Source organism: Populus alba, chromosome 17 (genome assembly GCF_005239225.2).
Source record: "Populus alba chromosome 17, ASM523922v2, whole genome shotgun sequence".
In the NCBI taxonomy this organism is placed as follows: domain Eukaryota; kingdom Viridiplantae; phylum Streptophyta; class Magnoliopsida; order Malpighiales; family Salicaceae; genus Populus; species Populus alba.
The window spans coordinates 15756091-15779790 of NC_133300.1; the positions used below are offsets into that span (position 1 = coordinate 15756091).

The 23700-nt window shown below is 36.8% G+C and overlaps 1 protein-coding gene and 1 pseudogene across 1 annotated transcript; both read left to right on the forward strand.

Annotated features, from left to right (window-relative positions):
• LOC140954794 (DNA-directed RNA polymerase 2, chloroplastic/mitochondrial-like) overlaps window positions 1-23700 on the forward strand; it is a 33301-nt pseudogene that overhangs the window by 4940 nt on the left and 4661 nt on the right.
• LOC140954882 (probable disease resistance protein At4g19530) lies at window positions 3784-23515 on the forward strand. Its single transcript, XM_073405866.1, is given in 5 exon segments — window positions 3784-3992; window positions 4411-4599; window positions 22515-22557; window positions 22560-22775; window positions 23330-23515. Coding segments are annotated over 5 exon segments (843 nt in total).

The following is a 23700-nucleotide window of genomic DNA, read 5'->3' on the forward strand; positions in this document are numbered from 1 at the left end:
GCTATCGAAGTGTCGCTTAGAAAACATAGTAGGAATCATACCCACAGTATAGCTCGGGTGAATTGGCTAATTGATCAATAAAGGGTTCTATGAATCTACTTGACTACAAAATTAACCAAGGCCACTCATCTCCAGATCTGGTCATAGTTTTCTGGATAATTCAGACTCAGTGTTTTAGATAACAAAAAGATTGTTGTGACCTGAAAAAAATGAAGTCGAGATGAAGGTTTACAAGGTCAAAGACAGCGATCAAACACTCATAAATGCAATGAATCGCATCGTTTGATATGCATATTAATTCAACATTACGTAAGGCTTTTATGAATAAGGGGGCTATTCACACAAAAGAATAAAAAGGCATAAACAAATGTGCAGCAGACATCCATCAAAGCAAGAAATGCCCATTTTCAAGAACTCTAAGCAACTCCTGAATCATTATAAGAAGCACAATACTGTCCAGTTGTTCTCATGAAATTATTTTCCTCTAACCTCATCAAAAATTCATTGAGAATCCCAATAACTGATACAGTCACTTAAAAACCTGAACAAAACCCTCAAATATCAAATCTTTATATGTTTGAATATCTAAAAAGAAGAAAAAACAACAATTTTCAAACTTTTTCCTCTATTTAAAAAGGGGGCCGGGGGGGGGGGGAAGCAATATAGGTCATGGATTTCTTTTCCTTTTTTGTTACATGGACAGTAGTTAGATCTTATTAAAGCAAATAATTCATCAATCATAATCAAAACTCAAAACAAAGCATGCAAGTACACCATGAATATCGTTGATGGTAAAAAATTAAAAATGATGTGTAAATTGAGATGGAGAGCTAAATAAATAAAAAGAACAAAAAAAACAGAGGATGCTCTATTCATACATCAATCAAAGAATGTGTGGAACCAAGTAAAATAATGAACATCCAAAAGCTGAGTTTGAAAGTGATGAATTAAGATTTTATTTGTATGTTTTTTATAAAAAATCAAGAAAGATCTATAAGTTTAAATTTTCAGGAATATAAACATGCCCCCAATAAAAACCTGTCAAGTCTGACGCTAGTCAGATCTAGCATGTTTTTATTGTTGAAGAAATTTTTTTTTATTAAAATTTAAAATAAAGTTGAAGAATTTTTTTTTTTTGTGAATTAAAAGAGCTGACGCATGTTTTTAATCAAAGCAATCAAAATTATATACAATAAAAAAATATGAAAATGCAAATCAAAGAATAAATCAAGAAACTAGGTGATAAATACGGTTCAAAAATGTATGATTTCATGTAACCAAAAAATTAACAATCTAAGTTCTATCAACATAAAATAATTTCCCAGTATCCTTTTTTATTATTAATTGTCAATCAAAAATATGTTTGTGTTTGATATTGTTTTTCCACCTTACGTTTGAATACATTTTAAAAGTATATTTGTCTTGTAAAAATATCAAATTAATGTTTTTTGAGTGTTTTTTAATGTTCTCTTATAAAAAATCTAAAATAATATTTTATGCTTTTAAAAAAATCACTTTTAAAAAGAACTTTGTATCACAATATTAAACACACACTAAATATCCAATAGACTCTAAATATCTGAAATAACCATTAAAAAAACACATATTCTTAATTAAATCCTTTTTATACTATTATTGTGATTTTTTAAATTTATTTATCAGAATGTTTATTTTTTGAAGAAAAAAAAAGTTATGACAGTCATAAAAAAAATTAATTAATGGTTTTATAATTATGCCATGAATGTATATTTTTTATGTAATCATGCAGTAATAAAAAGGTTGTGCAGAAAGGCAAAAATCAAAATTTATTCCTCCTTGTGATAAAGGTCGCGAAGAGGGTGATGCTGCTGATGGTTGGTTCTCTTCCTCCTTGTGAGTATTTAATGGTGCTGCAATTAATATCAACCGCATTACAGTTGAGGCAGGCAATTAATATCAACCGCAATACAGTTGAGGCAGGCAATTAATGGTGCTTCAGCAGGAAGAAATATTGGATTATCTCTTGGAGTCTTCGTCTATGCTATCTTAATTACGGGTAGAAAGTGTCGGGAGATGAGTGGCTGGGATTCATTCATGAATAGCGGCCTTAATTTTGACATAGTGGCGTAATTAAGAATTTTCATTATTGGACGGAGAACCATTTTTATGAGTTCGCATTTGGTGTTCAAGCTATGGTGGCTACATTATCCTAGAGGTTGGATTCAGTTTTGTTAAACAAGCACTAATATATTAAAAAAAATTTAAAATAGTAATAAAAAAATGAGAATAAAAATCAAATTATAAAATAAATTAGAGTATAACTAAATTTTTTCAATTGAATTAAAGGGTTAACTGAAAAGAAAAATAACTTGAGCAAAAAATAAATAAAAAAAATAAGAAGAATAAAATTGAAAAAAATAATACACTATAAATTTGGATTGAATAGTGAGATTAAAAGCCAATAAAATTTTTATAAAAAAGTTAAGGGAAAAAAATCCAAAGAATATAGACCAAATAAAAAAAAGAAAAAAAAGAATATGTGAAAATTCAAAATCAAAGGACTTAATTGAAAAGAAATAACACTTATACAAAAAGGCAAAAGGAAACAAAAATATAAATTGAGGACCAAATTAAAAAGTATAATATATTATAAATTAGAATTGAAGGACTAAATTAAAAAAGAAATAAAACTTTTATTAAAGGCTCAATGATGAAAATAAAAAATCAAAAGAAAAAGGACCAAAACAAAAATACAAAAAACAAAAAAACCAATATGTAATTTTTGGGGGAGCAATAAAAAGAAAAGACCTACTAACAACAAAGCTATAATTATTGAATTGTTGACGAGAGGGAAAGAGGTGATTGTAGAGTGGTTGTTGGGGCTACTGGTATGGGTGGTGGATGTTGTGGTGGTTTGATATGGCTATTTGGGTTGGAGTGAAGGAGTGGAGTTGTTGCAACGATGACAGAGGGGCTAGTTCATTGGTTAAGGTTTCTGACAAGGTGAGGGCGATCAAGAATTGAGGTTTTTGTATTGATAGAAATGTAGAAAAACTCCAATCTTGAAATCAAAAAATGGCATCACCAAGGGAAGTGTATTGAAAACGATGGCGTCAGCAAATTGTGTATCTTATTCCTTACCAGTTTTTAATTGGAAACTTATAAATCTATGGAAAATTGAAAGGTGCACTAGAGAAGTTGGAAATATCCGTAATAATCAAAGCTTATGACGACATAAGTTTTAAAGAATTTGATTATTTCAATAAGGCCTTTCTATAAAAGTAGTGTTGGCACCTCAAGAATAATCCTAATGATTTGTATAGCAGAGTGCTTAAAGAGATTCGAATCAATATTCCAAAAAGTTGGATTGGGAAAGCGGTTTCAGACCGTTTGGAAATTTGATTTTTTTTTTTAAATAATTTTTTTATATTTTTAAATTGTTTTAACATACTTAAATCAAAATTATTTTTAAAAAAAATTATTTTTAAAAAATAGCTGCTATAATATCTCCAAGCATCGTTGTTAAAAGGTTTGAGATGAGATATTGGGAATGGGAGAAGAAGTGGTATTTGGGATAGGAGAGGAATTAAAAGTTGGGTTGTTTGTGATAAAAATATTAAAGTTGGAGATTCTAAACTCAATAAAATATGATTTTTTTTTTTTTTTTCGTTAATTAGTTCCAGTTCATCGGGTGGTGGCTAAGTTTATTTTTTTAAAAAAATCAATGGTAATTTATAATATTTAATGTAAGAGTTTTGTAGTTATTAGTTCGAAAATTCATTAAAAAAATACTTTTCAACTGCGATGTGTGTGGCCCAACCCCTGCTCTTGACAGGAAGGTGCCTCTGCTGCCCAATACTTTTCTCTTTTTGTTTTTTCTCCACCGAAACTCCATCTTCTTTACAGTGTAAGAAAATCATTGGAAACTTACCAGTACGAGTTCTTGACCTCAAGAAACCGGAAAAAGTTCGAAGTCATTGGAATAAAAAGAAAGAAAAGGGCTTTGGAAGTTGGTTACTAAGATACCAGAACAAGAAAAAATATTGGGCTTGGCTGGATATTGTGCCCTTTAGCCAACACTTACCACACGGTTTGTTTCGTCTAGATTCGTGAAATACTCGTAGAAATTTGGTGTTTTCTGATTTATAAGTAGAATTGTACATGTCCAAGCTTGAAATTGCTATTTGGTAGATTTAATTGCCAAATTTCTTGATCTTACCTTCTGTTTCGTGTTTGATCACAGGAGCAGGCCTTATACAAAATAGCGTGGAAAGCAATTGCTAAACCAAGCGAGCTAGTTGAGGCCAGAAGGGATCGGTTCTAGTTTATCGCTATAGGGATTTTCATGGCTTCCACCAGCGTGCAAGGAATAACCTCATCTTCATCTTCATCTTCTCCTCCTCCACTATATATGCATGATGTGTTCCTTAGTTTTAGAGGCAAAGACACCCGGGACAACTTTACTAGTCATCTATATTCTAATCTGAAACAGAGAGGCATCGATGTATACATGGATGATAGGGAGCTCGAGAGAGGAAAGAGCATCGAACCTGCTCTCTGGAAGGCAATCGAAGAATCAAGGTTTTCTGTCATTATATTTTCAAGAGATTACGCTTCTCCACTGAGGCTGCAATTTTTCATATTTGTGTTTGAACTAGTCAGTTTTTCTATTGATGTAGAATAGGAAAGAAGACGAGGGAGATAATAGATGAAGGAGGAGAATAGTGTTGAAGAATGTGGGGAGGAGAGCAGTAGGAGTTGATATTCAGATTTTAAATGTCGATTGTCAAAAGCCTTTCTAAAACATGATATGCTAGGTGGTAAGAGTGTCCTGCAAAATAATTCCTAATAAATGCTAAAAAGTCACAATAAAACTCTTAATTAATACTAAAACTCTTGTCAGTGTAAATGAAGGAAAAAATGGATTTGGGTAATATTATTTATATTAATAAAGTAATATAAGAAGAAAAGATAAAAAGTTACATCCTGACAATAACCGTTAAAGGTTATAACTCTTCAGATGAGCTTTACAACCTTTATAGAGAAAGTGGAAATTGATATCCTTGGTCCACAGTCTATTCGGTTAACCAAAAAAAGTGGAAAAAAATGTAAAATTTCACAAATTAAGTCCTACTATCAAAAAAATGATTCTTTTCCGTCACAAGTAATTACTGATACTTTCAGAGATTAAACTAATAAAAGCATAAAATTAACAATATAATCAATTCACATTAAAAAAATAAAAAATAAAAGAAGTAAAGTAAAACAGAAAAAAAGACATGCATATTTTCTATTATATTTCTTTCCCATGAAAACCAAACACTCACAATTATGTTCCTGCAATCCCTGTATATATAGATTGTCTACTAGCTTTGTTGCCCACGCTCAGCGGTGGACATGGATAATTATTTTCTGCAGATATATATATATATATATATATATAAAGCATTCAAACATAATAAATTTTTAAATATAAAGCAGCAAGTCCATGTAAACAGAGCAAGCCACAACAATATTATAAAACGTTTTTTATTCTGAGAATACAACGTTGCATGGAAGCCTATCAAACTAATTAAAGAGATAACATTTAACAAAATGATCATTGTGCAGGATATTGTCTTCTTGGCCTCTCACTGTTCCTGCAACAAAAAATAAAGCATGAATGTAAATGGTCATATATTTATGAACAGTACGAGTGGAGGAGAGTTTAAAAAATGGGCAGAGCACCCCTTTTAAAAACTGGCAGTGGTGGTTTAAATTTTCTAGGCTGATGCAAGAGATTATTGAAAAATTGATTAACAAAAAACAAAAAGGCCAGAAATCTTCCAAGTTAAAAGAACTTAAAGACTAACTATTCTGCCCTGCATGTCTATCTGCACATACCCAACCAATAAAAATTGATTAACAAACCCAAGAACACTTGAATGACAGATGCAACAATTATATCGGGCCATAACATTGCAAATTTTCAAAACTTTGCGTACCCAAGCTCATTGCTTTTAATAAATGGCAACAGTGTTTCAAAATCTAAGAGTTGATTGCACTTTCAAAGTGTTTAAAAAAATTTCAGCATACCATACATTCAAGCAAAAACATTAACAAATGAATCGTAGTGTCGACGGAACTTTCAAAGCCCCATTTTAAAAAAACAGAAAAGAAATTTCAAAATCGGTTCTATCACATATTCAATTGTAAAAGAACCCATTAACATGATGCTTGTCAGCAATAAATGAGACAACAAAATAACCCAAATTGAAGAGGCAAACTCTTGGAAAGCATGAAAACCTGAATATCAAAAGGCCTAATCAAAATGATGAAAGGCATGCATCAGTTTTTAAGAGCAGCAGGAAAAAGAGAGGCAGAAACCTTAGAAAGCCATGAAACAAAAACAGAACCCCATGGGCCATTGAAAATAAAACCCAAACATGCCAACTGCACCTAGGATGGAAGGGATCCCAAAAAAGCAACAGATTGTCCAAAAAAAACCGAGGAATTCCAACCCAAAAAAGTCTAGCAAATACAGAGATTATTGCAGAAAACAGCACAGCAACCTCCCATCAACCAACACAATCGACAAAACCAAACAAACCAATTGCAAGGGGAAAAAGCTGTGACATGAGCCACAAACAATCAAACCTGCCAAGCACTCTTAATGCACCTAAAAAACAAACACAACATTGGCCCTAAGAAGTAAAAAGGCAACACCCAATTCCATGGTTGCATGCAAACCATATATAACCTTAAGAGTAATACCAAAATGAAATGTTAATGAGAAACAACAAACACTCCTTATAGGCAGGGAAAAAACCTTTCGTGGATCAAAAAAGAGAAAACTGAAACACATGTTTTGCTAAAGAAACCCACAATAAACCTGATCAAGGCACAAATTGCAGCAACATTAACCTGATCAAAGCCCATGACAACAACAAAGAAAGTGAGAATTCAAAATTTCAAGAATACATAAACTTTTAGTTATTAAACCTGTTCACAGCCCACAGCCTAGTCCTAAATGAAACAAAAACTCCAGGCAATGTATAAAGCTCCCACAACCTTAAGATTTTGAATGAACCGAGCTGAACTGTTCAATTTGAATTGATTTTCAGTTCGTTCCGGATCATTTTCTGAAGAAATGGAACCGGACAATAAACACCCCTAATTAATAATCATCTTGGCTTCCAGCTATCTCAAAATTGCAATCACATCAGGCACATGGCGTTGCATTCGCATTCACCCCTAACTATGAACAGGAACCGAATTAAAATGAAATGGATTTCTGGGAAATTGATATCCTTGTTCTGCAGGAACCCCAATTAAATGAAATGGATTTCCTGGAAATTGATCTCCTTGGTCCACAGCCTATTTTCTCCGAGACCGTGCAACCTGTTGAAAACTTGCAGTTTGGCGTTGGCGGATTCAGTCAGCTGGACCAGGGTTAATGAGCTTAGAGTTCTTATGTTATTGATTTTGTATTAATAAGGTCTCTCATCTGTGAGATTTATCTACCCAACCATTGTTCTAGTAGTGCATCCATATCATTGGCCCTTTCCTCACCAATGCTGTCGCACGTGGACGCGCGGAGGGGGTCGTTTGGAGTCGCCACCTATATTTGTTTCTTCATTCAATTATTCTGTCGTTCAAGTTATTAAGCGTTTAACAGAAATCTTTCCGAGGATAAAAGCTGCATGCCTTCATCTAAACAGGAGGTCTGTCTTTCTTTTCTGCCTTCTAGTTGATCAGGAATATATGAAAAATCAAAATCAAAGGACTAAATTGAAAATAAATAACACTTACACAAAAGGGCAAAGGACAAAAGGAAACAAAAAAAATTGAGGATCAAATTGAAAATAATAAAACAAAATAAACTTGAATTGAATGTTGAAATTGAAAACAAAATTGTCATAAAAGGGTCAACTAAAAAAATTAGAAATAAAAAAAAGTTAGGACCAAATTGAAACTAATAAAACAAACTAAGCTTGTGAAGGCATGAGTTTTAAAGAAATTGAGTATTTCAATAAGGCCCTTCTATAAAAGTAGTGTTGGCATCTCAAGTATAATCCTAATGGTTTTGTGTTGCAGAGTGCATAAAGAGATTTATTTCCACACAAACAGAATTTTTGAAAGCAAAAGGAGGTTCATTATTGGATATGATAGAGTAAGTTGGTTGAGAAAGAAGTTCTAGATCTATTTGGAAATTTGAATATTTTTTTTGTTTAAGATTATTTTTTTTATGTTTATTTTTTATCTTTTTGATGTATTTATGTCAAAAATATTTTTTTTAAAAATAAAATATTATTTTAATGTATTTTCAAATAAAAAAATATTTTAAAAAATAATCACTATTGGACTCATAAACACCCCCTAATCAAACGTTTGAGATGAGATATTGACAATGAAAGAGGAATTAGTGTTTGTGATCGGAACTTTAAAATTGAATTGTTTGTGATAGGAATATTAAAGTTTGAGATTCCAAACTCAGTTTAATATGGATTTCTTTTTCTTTTTTGATAATTAGATTCGGTCAAGAGGGTGATAGCTAAGTTTTTAAAAAAAAATCAATGAAAAATTTATAATATTTAATATAAAAGCTTTATATTTATTAGTTTGAAAACAATAATAATTTTGTAAATAATTAATTTTTTTTATTGATATTTTTACATGTGATAGGAAGTACATAAAATGTTATCAAAAACTATTATTTCAAAAAAACAATAGAGATAAAATGACTAAACTACATCATTGTCGCACATGTACGACGCTGCGGCGATCGCCCACCACCAACCCTTCATGAGGGTGTGGTATTTATCTATCTATTGTGGAAAAAAAGTGAGACAAGGAATTCTTTGTCTCTAAGCAGTAAAAAAAATGGACCGGGAGTCGCCACCTAGTATTCTGGTTACTAGGAACCCTTACTGGTCTTTAGAGATCAGGTACGGAGACTGGTTGCGTAAAGGGAAGGTGTTAGCACCCCAACTACGCCCTACCTAAGGTAGGTTGCATTGTTTTGTCTAATAAAATCTAAGTCATGTTGTGGTTTCTTATTGTTCAGAATATGCATTACATGTAATGTCATACCCCGGGTTCTATTGTCCGAAAAAAAGAATTAAATATCCAGAATACGCATTACGTGTAATTTCATGCCCCGGATACTCAGAGATAAACAAAATAATTTTTTTTTTTTTTTTTTTTGAAATTTTGGCCAATGTTCTCTTGACTTTAATAAACTGGTTATTAAAGCCAAAATGCATGCTAAATATTGATTTTTGGTGTATATAAAAAACACAAATATGATTTTTTAGTTTTGAGATACTTGGCCGTATGCACAAAAAACAATTTTTTTTTTATATATATATTTTTTGAAAGTTTTGACGAAAGCCGGGTATTTTAACATCGGATTTTATATTTTTAGCAACATAAAAAATGTGGGATCAAGTGTGGATGCATAATTTATTACAGATAATGGGTAAGGAAATTGTTCGTTGTGAATCCCCTGAAGAGCTTGGAAGGCGTAGTAGATTGTGGACATACGAGGATGTCTGCCTTGCACTGATGGACAACTCAGTGAGTAGCTGATAGAGAACATTATCCATGAGATTTCATGAAGTTTATTTTAATTTACGCTCCATCTCTACAAATCTCTACATTGTATTTTTTTGTTACTTGTATTCCTTTTTGGTTGACAGGGAAAAGAAAAAATAGAAGCCATATTCTTGGACATTGTCGCACGTTGGAAAAATCCCCGCGCGGCATCGGCTGTCGATTTTTCTCGTTGTTGTTGCGTTGTTAATGCGTTTGCTTGAATTTGGTTTGTTGGAATCGCCACCTAGTAATTGATTGCGGGCTACTAGGAAACCGGATGTACTGGTCTTGTCAGAGATTCGCGGGTAAGGGACTGGTTGTGGTTAGGGAAGGTATTAGCACCCCTAACGCACCCTACCTGAGGTAAGCTGCTTCGTGATTTTTGACGTGTTAAAGAAGTTTTAAAATTTTGTCTTTTCATCGGATGTTAGAAATACAACTTACGTATAAGTTAATAAATCTATATACCGTGATCCAATCAAAATATATTAAATTCTTCTTTAGTCCTTGCAATTTCATCATAGAAAATATATAAAAAAATAAAAAAAATACAATCACACACATTCACTATTTTTTTTGTTCTTTCTTTTCTTTTCCTTGTTACATCCACATTTACAATATACAAATAAAAAATCCAAAACTAAATAAAAAAAATACATCAAACAATTAAAAATTACAAAACAGCCCTTAAAACATCTTAAGGCTTCTAGAACATGCAGGAACAGTGCACGGGAACAGTGCTGGGAGGCTTCTGGTGCAGAGAAGCAGTGGCGGCACGTCTTCCCACACACCTCCGCCACTGGCGACGCGTGAAGAAGGAGCTTGCAAACAGCCGATCCAGAACAGCTTCTTCTTCTTCTGTCTTCCTAAACCATCGGTGACCTGCAGAACAAGGAAATAAACACACACAGTAGTCGATTTTATTTTTTCTTTGATTTTCAAATATGTTTTTGTTCTTTTTCAGATCTGCATCGGTTTTCCTTTTCTTTTCTTGATCTGCCCCGTTGCTCTGCCTCCTCCTTTCTCTGTCGCCGACGACCGATTAGTCTTCTTCTCCTCTATTTCGGGTTGTAGATCGGGCGGCGCTGATGGCTGATGGTGAATCGGTGGACGGCGCTGCTGCTGGAGGAAGAAAACGGACCAGTTTGGGATCTGTGGGTGCCGTTTCCGGGCTGCTATCGGGTGCTCTGATCCGACCTTGGTGAGCTGGCCGGCTGGCAGTGAAGGAGATCACCTACGGCTGCGTGGCTTGGGGGAGGCCGTTTCTGTGGTGCTGCTTGCGGTCAGCTGAGAAAGGAGAGGACGATGGAGAGGTCTGGCCGGCGGCTGGCTGGGGAAATAAGAAGGAAAAATGGCCGGCTGAGAGAGAAGAGCAGAGATGGTCGCTTGGTCTGAAAAATCAGAACCAAGGGGAAGGAGATGAGGAGCGGCGGCTGCAAGAGGATGGCTTGTCTCGCGGCCGGTTGCACAAAAAATCAAGACCGAGGGGTGCTGTTTGGTGTGTTTTTGGCTGACAGGAGGACCAACGAACGGAGGGGGGAATCGTGGCTGAAGGGGAAGGAGTTGTGATGGCCAAGAGCTGAAGATTGAGCCAGGGAACGGCGGTTGTTTGGCAGGTGTTTGGGATTTTTAGGAGGAAAGGGGGCGGCTGCCTCCTGTGTGTGTGGGGGCTAGCGTTAAGTTTAGGTTTAGAGTTTTCTTTTTGTGGTTTCTCCCCCTTTACAAAATTACCCCCCCTCTTGCAAGTGTTGGAAACCAGTATTTATAGGCAAAAAATATTGCCAAGTTTTCAAAATTGGTCCCTTAACTTTCTTTTTTTTGTAAAATTTGATTTTTCTTATTTTTTTGTATTTGTTTGAAAACGAGCAATATCAACGTCGACTCGATGAGGAAAATCAATGATTTTAAAAACAACGCGTGAAAAGTCGAACGCGTTTGAAAATCTTTTGAAAAATTAAATTCTTTTTAGACGACGCTGAAAATGCTAAAATGACGAGAATATATTAAAAAACATATTTTTTGGATTTTCTTTGTTTTTCTCTATTTTTTTGGAATTTTTTGAAAATATATCAAAAACATGGGTCAAAAATTGGGTAGCAACAGATGCCCCCTCTTTACAATGCTTACGAAGCAAAAATCCTCGGTGTTTTGCATAGTAAGCTTTGTAAAAAAAAACAAAAGGAAAATGATTTCATTATCTTGGGCGACTTGCCCACACATACTCAAATTGGTCTATTTTCAAGGGCGACCGGCCCACCCACACTCACTCTGGTCTGTTTTCAGGGGCGACCTGCCCACACACTCACACTAGTCTGTTTTCAGGGGCGACCTGCCCACACACTCACACTGGTCTGTTTTCACGGGCGACCTGCCCACACACTCACACTGGTCTATTTTCAGGGGCGACCAGCCCACACTCTCACACTGGTCTGTTTTCACGAGCGACCTACCCACACATACTCACTCTAGTCTATTTTCAGGGGCGACCGGCCCACACTCTCACACTGGTCTATTTTCACGGGCGACCTTCCCTTTTGATTGGGTTTACCTGAGATCCCATCTGGCGATCTAACAAGAACAAAAATTGGTGTGTAGCTCGGTTAAATCCCATTTGGCGATTCCCTTTAACCAAAGCTACATGAGATCCCATCTGGCGACCTCATTCAACTAGAACGAAAATATGTGTAACTCGGTTAACCTGAAATCCCATCTGGTAATTCCCTTTAACCAAAGCTACATGAGATCCCATCTGGCGACCTCATTCAACTGGAACAGAAATATGTGTAACTCGGTTAACCTGAAATCCCATCTGGCGATTCCCTTTAACCAAAGCTACATGAGATCCCATCTGGCGACCTCATTCAACTGGAACTAAAAACTGTGTGTAGCTCGGTTAACCTGAAATCCCATCTGGCAATTCCCTTTAACCAAAGCTACATGAGATCCCATCTGGCGACCTCATTCAATTGGAACAGAAATATGTGTAACTCGGTTAACCTGAAATCCCATCTGGCGATTCCCTTTAACCAAAGCTACATGAGATCCCATCTGGCGACCTCATTCAATTGGAACGAAATATGTGTAACTAGGTTAACCTGAAATCCCATCTGGCGATTCCCTTTAACCAAAGCTACATGAGATCCCATCTAGCGACCTCATTTAACCAAAACAAAAGAATGTGTAAAAAATGATCTCATTGTAATGGGTGACCTACCCAGGTGGAAAGAATATGAAAAAAACGGTCTCATTATGATGGGTGACCTACCCATGTGGAAAGAATATGAAGTGTGGTCTCGTTGTGATGGGCGACCTACCCGTGTGGAAAGAATATGAAAAAGCGGTCTCGTTGTGATGGGCGACCTACCCAAATAGAAAGAATGTGAAGTGCGGTCTCATTGTAATGGGTGACCTACCCAAAATGGAAAAAATATGATAAACGGTCTTATTATGATGGGCGACCTACCCAGATGGAAAAAATGTGATATGATAAGTGTGAAAAATAGGACTTACCTGGCGAAGTCCTGAGGGGATGACAGAAGAAGGGCTGGAAAACTTGGTGCTTCCTGATAATTCCCGATCATAGGATTTGAAAACTCGGTGTTTCTTGACTGCAGGGGTTGAAAACTTGAGGCTTCCCGATTGCAAGGCTGATCTATTCATTTCTTTGGGATTTTCCTAATGGTAGGGTTCATCCCATCATCTTTTTATTCCATGATCAAAACCGATTCTTTATTATCATCACCACAATGCTTCTTTCTTTTTCCACCATCTTGCTGGACCTCATTAAGGATTTTCCTGTAACAATTCAAAAATATGTGCAAATGTTTTTTTTTTTTTTTTGAGGTTAGATGATATGCATGCATCCTTACCTGATTTGAAATATAGGTCCCCCCTTCTTTGATGCTCCATCGTCATAGGGTGCCCTTGTTTGTATCCCGAAGCTTTCTTTGTTCTTCCGATGCATTGGCTCATTCATGTGCTAGCCATCCACTCAGCTGTAAATGCAATGCCCATCCCGGGCTGTCTTCGACAATTACTGCTTGCATCGTTCATCAAGCTTGACTCTGCCCCCAAGTGTGGTGCTGCTTGACTCTGATTGATTGTGTGCATCATGCCAACACCTATAAAGATTGTCAGCCAATCATGAACTTGGCTCCAGTTCAAACAAATACTATTCAAGTACATGTTATCATCAACCTTCTTGGAAACTGCCAAGTCATCTAGACATGGACTCATGCTTTGCAGTAAAAAGCTCCTCATTGTAAGCTTGATGTTCTTCTCTATGAATTCCTTCCAACTCGTCTAATCAGATCGTGCAAAGAAATGTATTGGAATTAGCAATGATCTTCATCACCCATAGTCATACGGTGAAGTGCGCATTTGAGCTTCAGAATAGATGGTCCCACAGTCGGTCTTGGTGGTATGCATATGTTCAATGTTCATTCAAATGCACTCACCCGATAACATCATTCAGGAGTCATAGCCATGTTTCAGAGGGTAACCTAAGCTGATGATAATAAAATGCCCTTCAAGTGCAGCGTTGCTCATCAATTGCTGCTGAAGTTCACTAAATCACAGACTGTCTCTGAACAAACATTGCCCCTAATATGATATGAATGCTCGTTCATCAGTTTATACTCAAGAAGGTTTTCCTTTGTCATTGTCAGATGTTGAACATAACTTTCCTGTACTATGATGACTCGTCATCTGATTCTTTCTTTGCCCCCAGCTGATCTGGATACTGTATGTTTTCCTTCTTAAGGTCCACTGAATTGCCCCCAGGTAGTCAACGTCTCAAGGACTTTTGAGAAGAGTTGATGTCATTTCATGTCAAGGATTCCGCAAACTCAATGAGAGTTCTTCTTTGTTTGACAATCTTTCTTGTTCTAGAATCAAATCTCATACTTCAAAGGTCATGTCTATTCAAGTCTAATTGTTGAAATGAAATCAGAGAGATATCAGTGTTTGAAAAGTATTTTTGAAATTCAAGCTTCTTTGGTCAAAGACCCAATACATGTCATTCAATATAGTCCTTCGATTGTCTTGTATTTTGAAAATAGAAATCGACTCGTAAGATTAAAATGGTCTTTCCCATGGTTCTTTCCGTCCACTTTAAACTCTGATTTTGGGTATACCTTTTTTTGATGGTTTGTGATGAGGTGATATTTTTGTGAATTTCAAATGGCTAGATGCTCAGGCTTGATCAAGAAAGGTTGTTTCTTTTCTCAGTATTCATTTTATCAGCATGCATAATAACCAGTAGCTTAATTCATGAAGTCACGACCTTTATGGAAAAACTCTTCACATTTTGAGAGCGCCATTTATCAGTTCAAGTTGCTTGCTTGATTAAAAAGGGCTTTTAAAAGCACGTAATGCAGGCTTTGGTTCATGGCTATGAAAGAAAAGAATTTCAAAGGCTCAAAAGGTGTTTGAGGGTTTCAAAAACCTAGGATCAACATCAATTATTCATCAACTCATTTTCTATTGTTGTCTTTGTAGAGGAAACGACATAGAACCTTGTTAACCTCAAAGATCAGACTTCTCTTAATATAGGTCATAATGCAAATCCAACTTTTTCTTTGATGAATAACTAATCTAACTTTGAAGACATTAGAGGCTCTATCCGAGACACACCAAAAGATATGAAGCTCGATTTTTTTTCTAGTGTTGACTTTTGGCATTTGTTGTGTCTTTCTTTAATTGAAACTTCTTTTGCCCCTCTTAGAACTGATAGGCATTCTCCTCCCATTCTTTTTTCTTTTTCATAGCCTTCCTCAAAGTTTTTTCTTGGATGGCCCTCAATCTATGGATTTTCTTCTTCTAGCCCTTTCTCAAACATTGGACTTTTGTTCTAAGCTTTTCTTTGATCCATTGATTTTATCAGTGTCTCCAAAATATTTTTCATTTGCCCCCAGTGTGGGGTGTGATCCTAGTCAGGGTTTCTTTTTGAAAGAAAATATTTCACCAGGCTCAAAATGGGACTACAAGGGATAATATTTCAAGAGACGTGAAAGGATAACAAAGATGGCCTTTTCTCATTTCAAGCAAGGTCGGTTAGAACCGATAAATTTTGACCTCATCTAGTGTAATGATTTGGACTTGCAAGAATCATGATTCACGAGTCCATAACTATTGAATCCACTACCTGTCATTATGCATACTGCTAAAACTTAGCTATATGATGTGTGGTTCAGTTTCAAAAGGTATGAGTTCAAAATTGTTTGGTCACCTCATGTCATTTTCAAGCATCGAGTCATTTCTGCAATCAAAATAATTTTAATCTTCAGGATTGATTATCCTTAATTTTACATGTTGGAGTTTGATCAAAATATTTTTTCAAAATACCCTTTGAAAGAAGTATCTCTTGATTTCAAAACAACAACAAGAAAAAGAAAAGACATGTTTCAGTAAAGGATGAGATATGATCCCCAAAACAAAATGCAAGATGGAAAAAATCCATAACAAAAATGCTTGACAGTTTAACTCCTTCTTGGATCAGCTCCTCTGGCAATATCTATGTTTTGCCAAGCAATTCCGATCACTTGTCATTCTGAAAATGATTGATGACATCATCTTTCGCAAATTGAGCTCGACTCTTGAAACTCTTGCATCTGTTTAACTAAAATGGCCGAGGACCCCCACCATGAGAACACATCTCTTGTCCAGATTGAACCACCTGGAAAATAGTGGTTACATAGGATTTGTCGGAGTCCAGCAAAATTCTGGAATCTAGCAGATGTTGGTCGACAAACTTAAGTGGCAGAGGAATGTCAATCTTGGCAAAGACATTTGAGCAATTAATGCTTGAGCGAGACTTGACTAGGCAAAATAACTGAGGTTTCTCAATCGAGAGTCATCTTCTGATTCAACTCTCTTCACGGTTCTGGAATCCATAACAAAACCTTCAATCCTTCACTTCTTCATAGCTCGCTCAATTGTTTCGAAGATCTTCACAACATCATGTCAATCTTCCAATGTTGTTGTGGTTGGTTGAGGGTTGTTGGAAAACTTCCACAAGCTAGGTAATCTTGGTAGCGCACAACACCACCGCTACCGACAAATGGAATCATGCCTTATCTCTTCTATGGGAGAAAATGATGGACATGAATCTCCTCTATTTCTTCTTTGATTTCTCTCAAACGGTGCAACAAACAAGCACCAATAGAGGGAGTTCTGCTCTGTGGAAGTTTCAGTCTTCTTCATGTTTTTCAGTCTAGGCATGTCTCTTCTCTCTACTTTTGCATTTTAATACTGACACTGTTGAAGGAAAATCATAGATGATTTGAAACCACTGTATTCCTTCTTGGATTTCCCATTTGCGGATCCACAAACAGATTCCTGCTGAGAGAGCTCTGCTATGTTGAAGTTTGATATCTGCTCATGTTTCTTAAACCAAGTCTAGCTCTTCAGCCTACTACAGTATCTTCGTGCTGAAACTGGTGAGAGAAATATTTGTAGCATATGCAATTAGTAAATCCCCTCTTGCACTCTCAACTTGCGGCATCATAAACAGATTTTTGTAGAGAGAGCTCTACCACGTTGAAGTTCGATGACTACTCATATTCTCAGACCAGGCCTGACTCCTCTGTCTACTACAATGTTTTGCTCGTGCCACTGGTGGGAAAAAGTTACAAAAGCATATGTAATTAATACACCCCTTTTGCATTTTCCATTGGCAGATCCACCAATAATTCTCTACAGAGAGAGCTCTACCACGTCGAAGTTCAGTGTCTAATCATGGTTTCTCAGACCAACATCTTGTGCTGCTGAACTGGAATTGAGCTCATAATTGGGGTAACTTCAAAGAAGACTAATGCACCATGTACAGGAGGCTAGTAGTCGTTTGGTTCCATTAGATGATGTGGAGGCGATGAACACTTAATAGTGCAATTGGACAAGAATCAGAGTTGTCATTAGTTGATGACTGAAGGCATTGTTGTTGTTGTTCATGATTGAAAAGGAGAGATACAACTTCAATTGGACGTAAACAAGCAATGTTCCCACAGAAGACTGTGCAAACACTCTCTTTCCATTTGATGCTCAACACTTGTTCGAGCAGATCTGAGTCCAGCTACTTCACCTTTGATGCTCTCAACCTCAATCTGATAATGAGCCTCTATCTGACTTCTTTGTTCACTTCCCTCATCTTTCTTCAATCACGTGCAGCACAGCTTGTACAGGGGACCTACCTTTCAACCCGGTACATGCATGATAAATGTATGAACATGTAATCTATATGATGAACTCGCCCTTCGAGGGGTGACAATATGGTCGTAACTCTTGTATGATGGAACAAGAATCGTGATTTTTGCCCAAACTCTACAATGAATATTTTCGAAGTGACGGCCAATGTGTCACTCACAAGTCTTGAGTTCAAGATGCTTCAAGAAGGGTTTGCCCTGATGCAAATAACAGTAGCACATACAACTTAAGGACATGTTCTATTCATTATGTGAACATGGGTTGGTTTTCTATCTGGTCTCAAAAGGTCTCATATTTGCCCAGTGACGTTCTTCGTAAAGACAGTATGGGGGCGTTGCATGGAATAGTTAAGGCACGTATACCCACAATTACCAAGCAGGCACTCAGATATGAGTTGGGTGTTTCACGCATCTGAACCCTGACCAATAATCTTAGGGCAGATCGCTAGTTCCCCACCTAACCTAGAAGTTTGTGTGTGCTTTCAAAATTAAAACAAGTGATGCATGAAACAATTCTATAAAATGCATGAAAAAAATATTAAAAAAATAAAGATAAAATTGCAAAAGCTTAAACACATCAAATACATAAAGCTTAGTCCAATAATGTCAAAAACAATACCTTCCCCAGTGGAGTCGCCATTCTGTCGCACGTTGGAAAAATCCCCGCGCGGCATTGGCTGGCGATTTTTCTCGTTGTTGTTAATGTGTTTGCTTGAATTTGATTTGTTGGAGTCGCCACCTAGTAATTGATTGCGGGCTACTAGGAAACCGGATGTACTGGTCTTGTCAGAGATTCGCGGGTAAGGGACTGGTTGTGGTTAGCGAAGGTATTAACACCCCTAACGCACCCTACCTGAGGTAAGCTGCTTCGTGATTTTTGACGTGTTAAAGAAGTTTTAAAATTTTGTCTTTTCATCGGATGTTAGAAATACAACTTACGTATAAGTTAATAAATCTATACCGTGATCCAATCAAAATATTAAATTCTTCTTTAGTCCTTGCAATTTCATCATAGAAAATATATAAAAAAATAAAACAAATACAATCACACACATTCACTATTTTTTTTGTTCTTTCTTTTCTTTTCCTTGTTACATCCACATTTACAATATACAAATAAAAAATCCAAAACTAAATAAAAAAAAATACATCAAACAATTTAAAATTACAAAACAGCCCCTAAAACATCCTAAGGCTTCTAGAACATGCAGGAACAGTGCACGAGAACAGTGCTGGGAGGCTTCTGGTGCAGAGAAGCAGTGGCGGCGCGTCTTCCCACGCGCCTCCGCCACTGGCGGCGCGTGAAGAAGGAGCTTGCAAACAGCCGATCCAGAACAGCTTCTTCTTCTTCTGTCTTCCTAAACCATCGGTGACCTGCAGAACAAGGAAATAAACACACACAGCAGTCGATTTTATTTTTTCTTTGATTTTCAAATCTGTTTTTGTTCTTTTTCAGATCTGCATCGGTTTTCCTTTTCTTTTCTTGATCTGCCTCGTTGCTATGCCTCCTCCCTTCTCTGTCGCCGGCGACCGATTAGTCTTCTTCTCCTCTGTTTCGGGTTGTAGATCGGACGACGCTGATGGCTGATGGTGAATCGGTGGACGGCGCTGCTGTTGGAGGAAGAAAACGGACCAGTTTGGGATCTGTGGGTGCCATTTCCGGGCTGCTATCGGGCAGCTCTGATCCGGCCTTGGTGAGCTGGCCGGCAGGCAGTGAAGGAGATCACCTGCGGCTGCGTGGCTTGGGGGAGGCCATTTCTGTGGTGCTGCTTGCGGTCGACTGAGAAAGGAGAGGACGATGGAGAGGTTTGGCCGGCGGCTGGCTGGGCAAATAAGAAGGAAAAATGGCCGGCTGAGAGAGAAGAGCAGAGATGGTCGCTTGGTCTGAAAAATCAGAACCAAGGGGAAGGAGATGAGGAGCGGCGGCTGTAAGAGGAGGGCTTGTCTCGCGGCCGGTTGCACAAAAAATCAAAACCAAAGGGTGCTGTTTGGTGTGTTTTTGGCTGACAGGAGGACCAACGAACGAGGGGGGAATCGTGGCTGAAGGGGAAGGAGCTGTGATGGCCAAGAGCTGAAGATTGAGCCAGGGAACGACGGCTGTTTGGGATTTTTAGGAGGAAAGGGGGCGGCTGCCTCCTGTGTGTGTGGGGGCTAGCGTTAAGTTTAGGTTTAGAGTTTTCTTTTTGTGGTTTCTCCCCCTTTACAAAATAACACCCCCTCTTGCAAGTGTTGGAAACCAGTATTTATAGGCAAAAAATATTGCCAAGTTTACAAAATTGGTCCCTTAACTTTCTTTTTTTTGTAAAATTTGATTTTTCTTGTTTTTTTGTATTTGTTTGAAAACGAGCAATATCAACGTCGACTCGATGAGGAAAATCAATGATTTTAAAAATGACGCGTGAAAAGTCGAACGCGTTTGAAAATCTTTTGAAAAATTAAATTCTTTTTAGAAGACGCTGAAAATGCTAAAATGATGAGAATATATTAAAAAACATATTTTTTTGGATTTTCTTTGTTTTTCTCTATTTTTTTTGGAATTTTTTTAAAAATATATCAAAAACATGGGTCAAAAATTAGATAGCAACAGACATGGTTGGAATAAAAGAGGCACAATGGAACATGGAAGCCTTCTCTAAAATGAGCAAACTAAGATTGCTCAAAATTGACAACGTGCAGCTTTCTGAAGGACCTAAAGATCTTTCCAATAAGCTACAATTTCTTGAATGGCATTCATACACTTCAAAATCATTGCTAGTTGGCTTACAGGTGGATGAGCTAGTTGAACTTCATATGGCTAACAGTAGTATTGAGCAGTTATGGTATGGGTGTAAGGTGAGATCACCTAATTTAAGGGCCTTTGTATTTTTTTTTTATTGTTTTCCTATATATTTATGATAGTAGCTTCCATATTTCTTCTCCCCTGCCTGATTGCAGAGTGCAGTTAATTTGAAAATCATCAATCTCAGCAACTCACTAAACTTGTCCAAGACTCCAGATCTTACTGGAATTCCAAATCTCGAGAGCCTGATTCTTGAAGGTTGTACAAGTTTGTCTGAGGTCCATCCATCACTTGCACGTCACAAGAAGATTCAATATGTGAATCTTGTGAATTGCGTAAGTATTAGGATTCTCCCAAACAATCTAGAAATGGAATCACTTAAAGTTTGCACTCTTGATGGCTGCTCAAAACTTGAGAAGTTTCCAGATATAGTAGGAAACATGAACTGTTTGATGGTGCTACGTTTGGACGAGACTGGTATTACAAAACTATCTTCATCGATTCATCATTTGATTGGCTTAGGTCTATTGAGCATGAACAGCTGCAAGAACTTTAAAAGCATTCCAAGTAGCATAGGTTGTTTGAAATCACTTAAAAAACTTGATCTGTCTGGCTGCTCTGAACTTAAATATATACCAGAGAATTTGGGGAAAGTTGAAAGTTTGGAGTAGTTTGATGTAAGTGGAACTTCAATAAGACAATTGCCAGCATCCGTTTTTCTTTCAAAGAAACTTAAAGTATTATCTTTGGATGGATGCAAAAGAATAGTTGTGCTGCCTTTTTTGTCTAGTCTATGTTCTTTAGAAGTACTGGGTTTACGCTCTTGCAATCTAAGAGAAGGGGCACTTCCTGAAGATATTGGCTGGTTATCTTCATTGAGGTCTTTAGATTTGAGCCAGAATAACTTCGTTAGCCTGCCTAAAAACATAATTAGGCTTTCTAAACTGGAAATGCTTGTCTTGGAGGACTGCACGATGCTTGAATCATTGCCTCAGGTTCCATATAAAGTTCAAACAGTATATTTGAATGGTTGTATAAGCCTAAGAACAATTCCATATCCGATAAATTTAAGGGGTTCCAAAAGATCAGATTTCATATGTCTTAACTGCTGGGAATTGTACAATCATAATGGCCAAGACAGCATGGGGTTGACCATGCTTGAAAGTTACCTCGAGGTCTTCTCTTAATCATACCCCAACTTTTTTCTATCTCTCTCCATCTCCCTCTATCTATCTAACATTTTGGTTCTTTATGGTATAGGGTTGGTCTCATCCAAGACCTGGATTTGGTATCGCTGTTCCAGGAAATGAAATTCCAGGCTAGTTTAACCATCAAAGTAAGGGATCTTCAATCAGTGTGCAAGTGCCTAGTTGGAGCATCGGGTTTGCTGCTTGTGTTGCATTCAGTGTAAATGGTGAAAGTCCTTCTCTTTTTTGTCATTTCAAAGTCAATGGAAAAGAGAATTATCCTTCGCCAATGAGTATTAGTTGTAACTCTATCCAAGTTCTGTCAGATCATCTTTGGCTATTCTATCTATCTTTTGATTACCTTAAAGAGCTTAAAGAATGGAAGAATGAATCCTTTAGCAACATTGAGTTGTCATTTCATTCTTACGAGCGACGAGTAAAGGTGAAGAATTTTGGTGTATGTTTGTTATGTTCTCGATATAGATAACAAACAAGCACCACAACCATCTTCTGCCCATTTTATTGTTACAAGCAATCAAGCAGCTTCTTCATATAAAGTTCTTTAGCTTTTTCTTCGTCGTACCATTAATGGATGGCCAAAGTTTTCCCTGTCATCAGAGTTGCTGACATTAGTAATTCTTTCAGCTATTTAAAGTCAGATCTAGCCCTGAGATTCATTATGCCAGCCTAGAAGGAACCAGAGAAAGTAATGGCAATTAGATCAAGACTCTTTGAGGCCATTCAAGAATCAGGGCTGTCAATTGTTATATTTTCAAGAGATTGTACTTCTTTACCTTGGTGCTTTGACGAACTTGTCAAGATTGTCGGATTCATGGATGAGATGAGATCGGACACGTGTTTCCAGTTTCTTATGACATCGACCAATCAAAGATAGATGATCAAACAGAGAGTTACACAATTATCTTTGATAAAAATGAAGAAAATTTCAGGGAAAATGAAGAGAAGAAACGAAGATGGATGAATCACTACCAGAAATTCGCTTATGGTGTTATTCATTGTGACCCACTAGTCCTCAAAGGCCTAGAGAAAACTGTGAGTAACCCTGTCAAATTTTGTTCTTCTAGTGATATCTAGTTTTCATATTTTATCATCCTTTATGACATGAACATGTGTCGGGTGCCATATACTTTCAAAGCAGATAGTTTAGTTTCTAGATTTTAGAGCTGAAACAGATAAGATTTGTAGGCAATTTCCATGGTGCCTCTTAAGTTGCAGATGTTTGTCTTTCATTCTTTTTTCTTGCACAAGAAGTCATAAAAATATTGTTTCTCCAAACAGGCTAGGCACATGGTGATTCTTTATATGCCAATGTTGGTGTTTTCATGTGAAGTCAGACACGTAGTTAATTTAGGATTAGGATAGTACATACAGAACTTGATTGAAGTAGTTTAGTTTCTTTAGGTGATGATTCATATAGGGCTAGTATTTATTTTAAATTTCAAATGTGCCAAAAGTGCAAGGAGACAACAGATGATTACATGGGAGAAATGGCGCAGACGGATCTCTACAGTCAAACTGAGATTTTTGAACCTTATTGTTTGGCAACTTAGTTTTTCATGGACTTTGGTTAAGTTTTTCTTGAATAGGTGATCACAATCCTCATTGGAAAAACTACACATGCTTTGGAATATGAAGAGGCCTCTATGGCAGCTTCTGCCATTCAACCTATTGCATTTAAATCTGATAAGCTCCCTAGCGCTTTTGGTTGTAAATTGCCCATTAGGACTGAGATTTCTGGACACACTTTCTATCTACAAAAACAAAAGATTTAAACCAGTGATTGCACTCTGAATATCTTTATTTGATCAGATTGAGCATCAGACGAAAACCATTTCATGAGTTGGTGTTGGGGAAAGAGCACTTTGTTTACTAGCAAGTTTGTAATGGGTCTTGGCTCTTTCACTCAATCATCATGCAAGTTGCAGGAGGCACATTAGCATAGTCCCCACTAAAATTA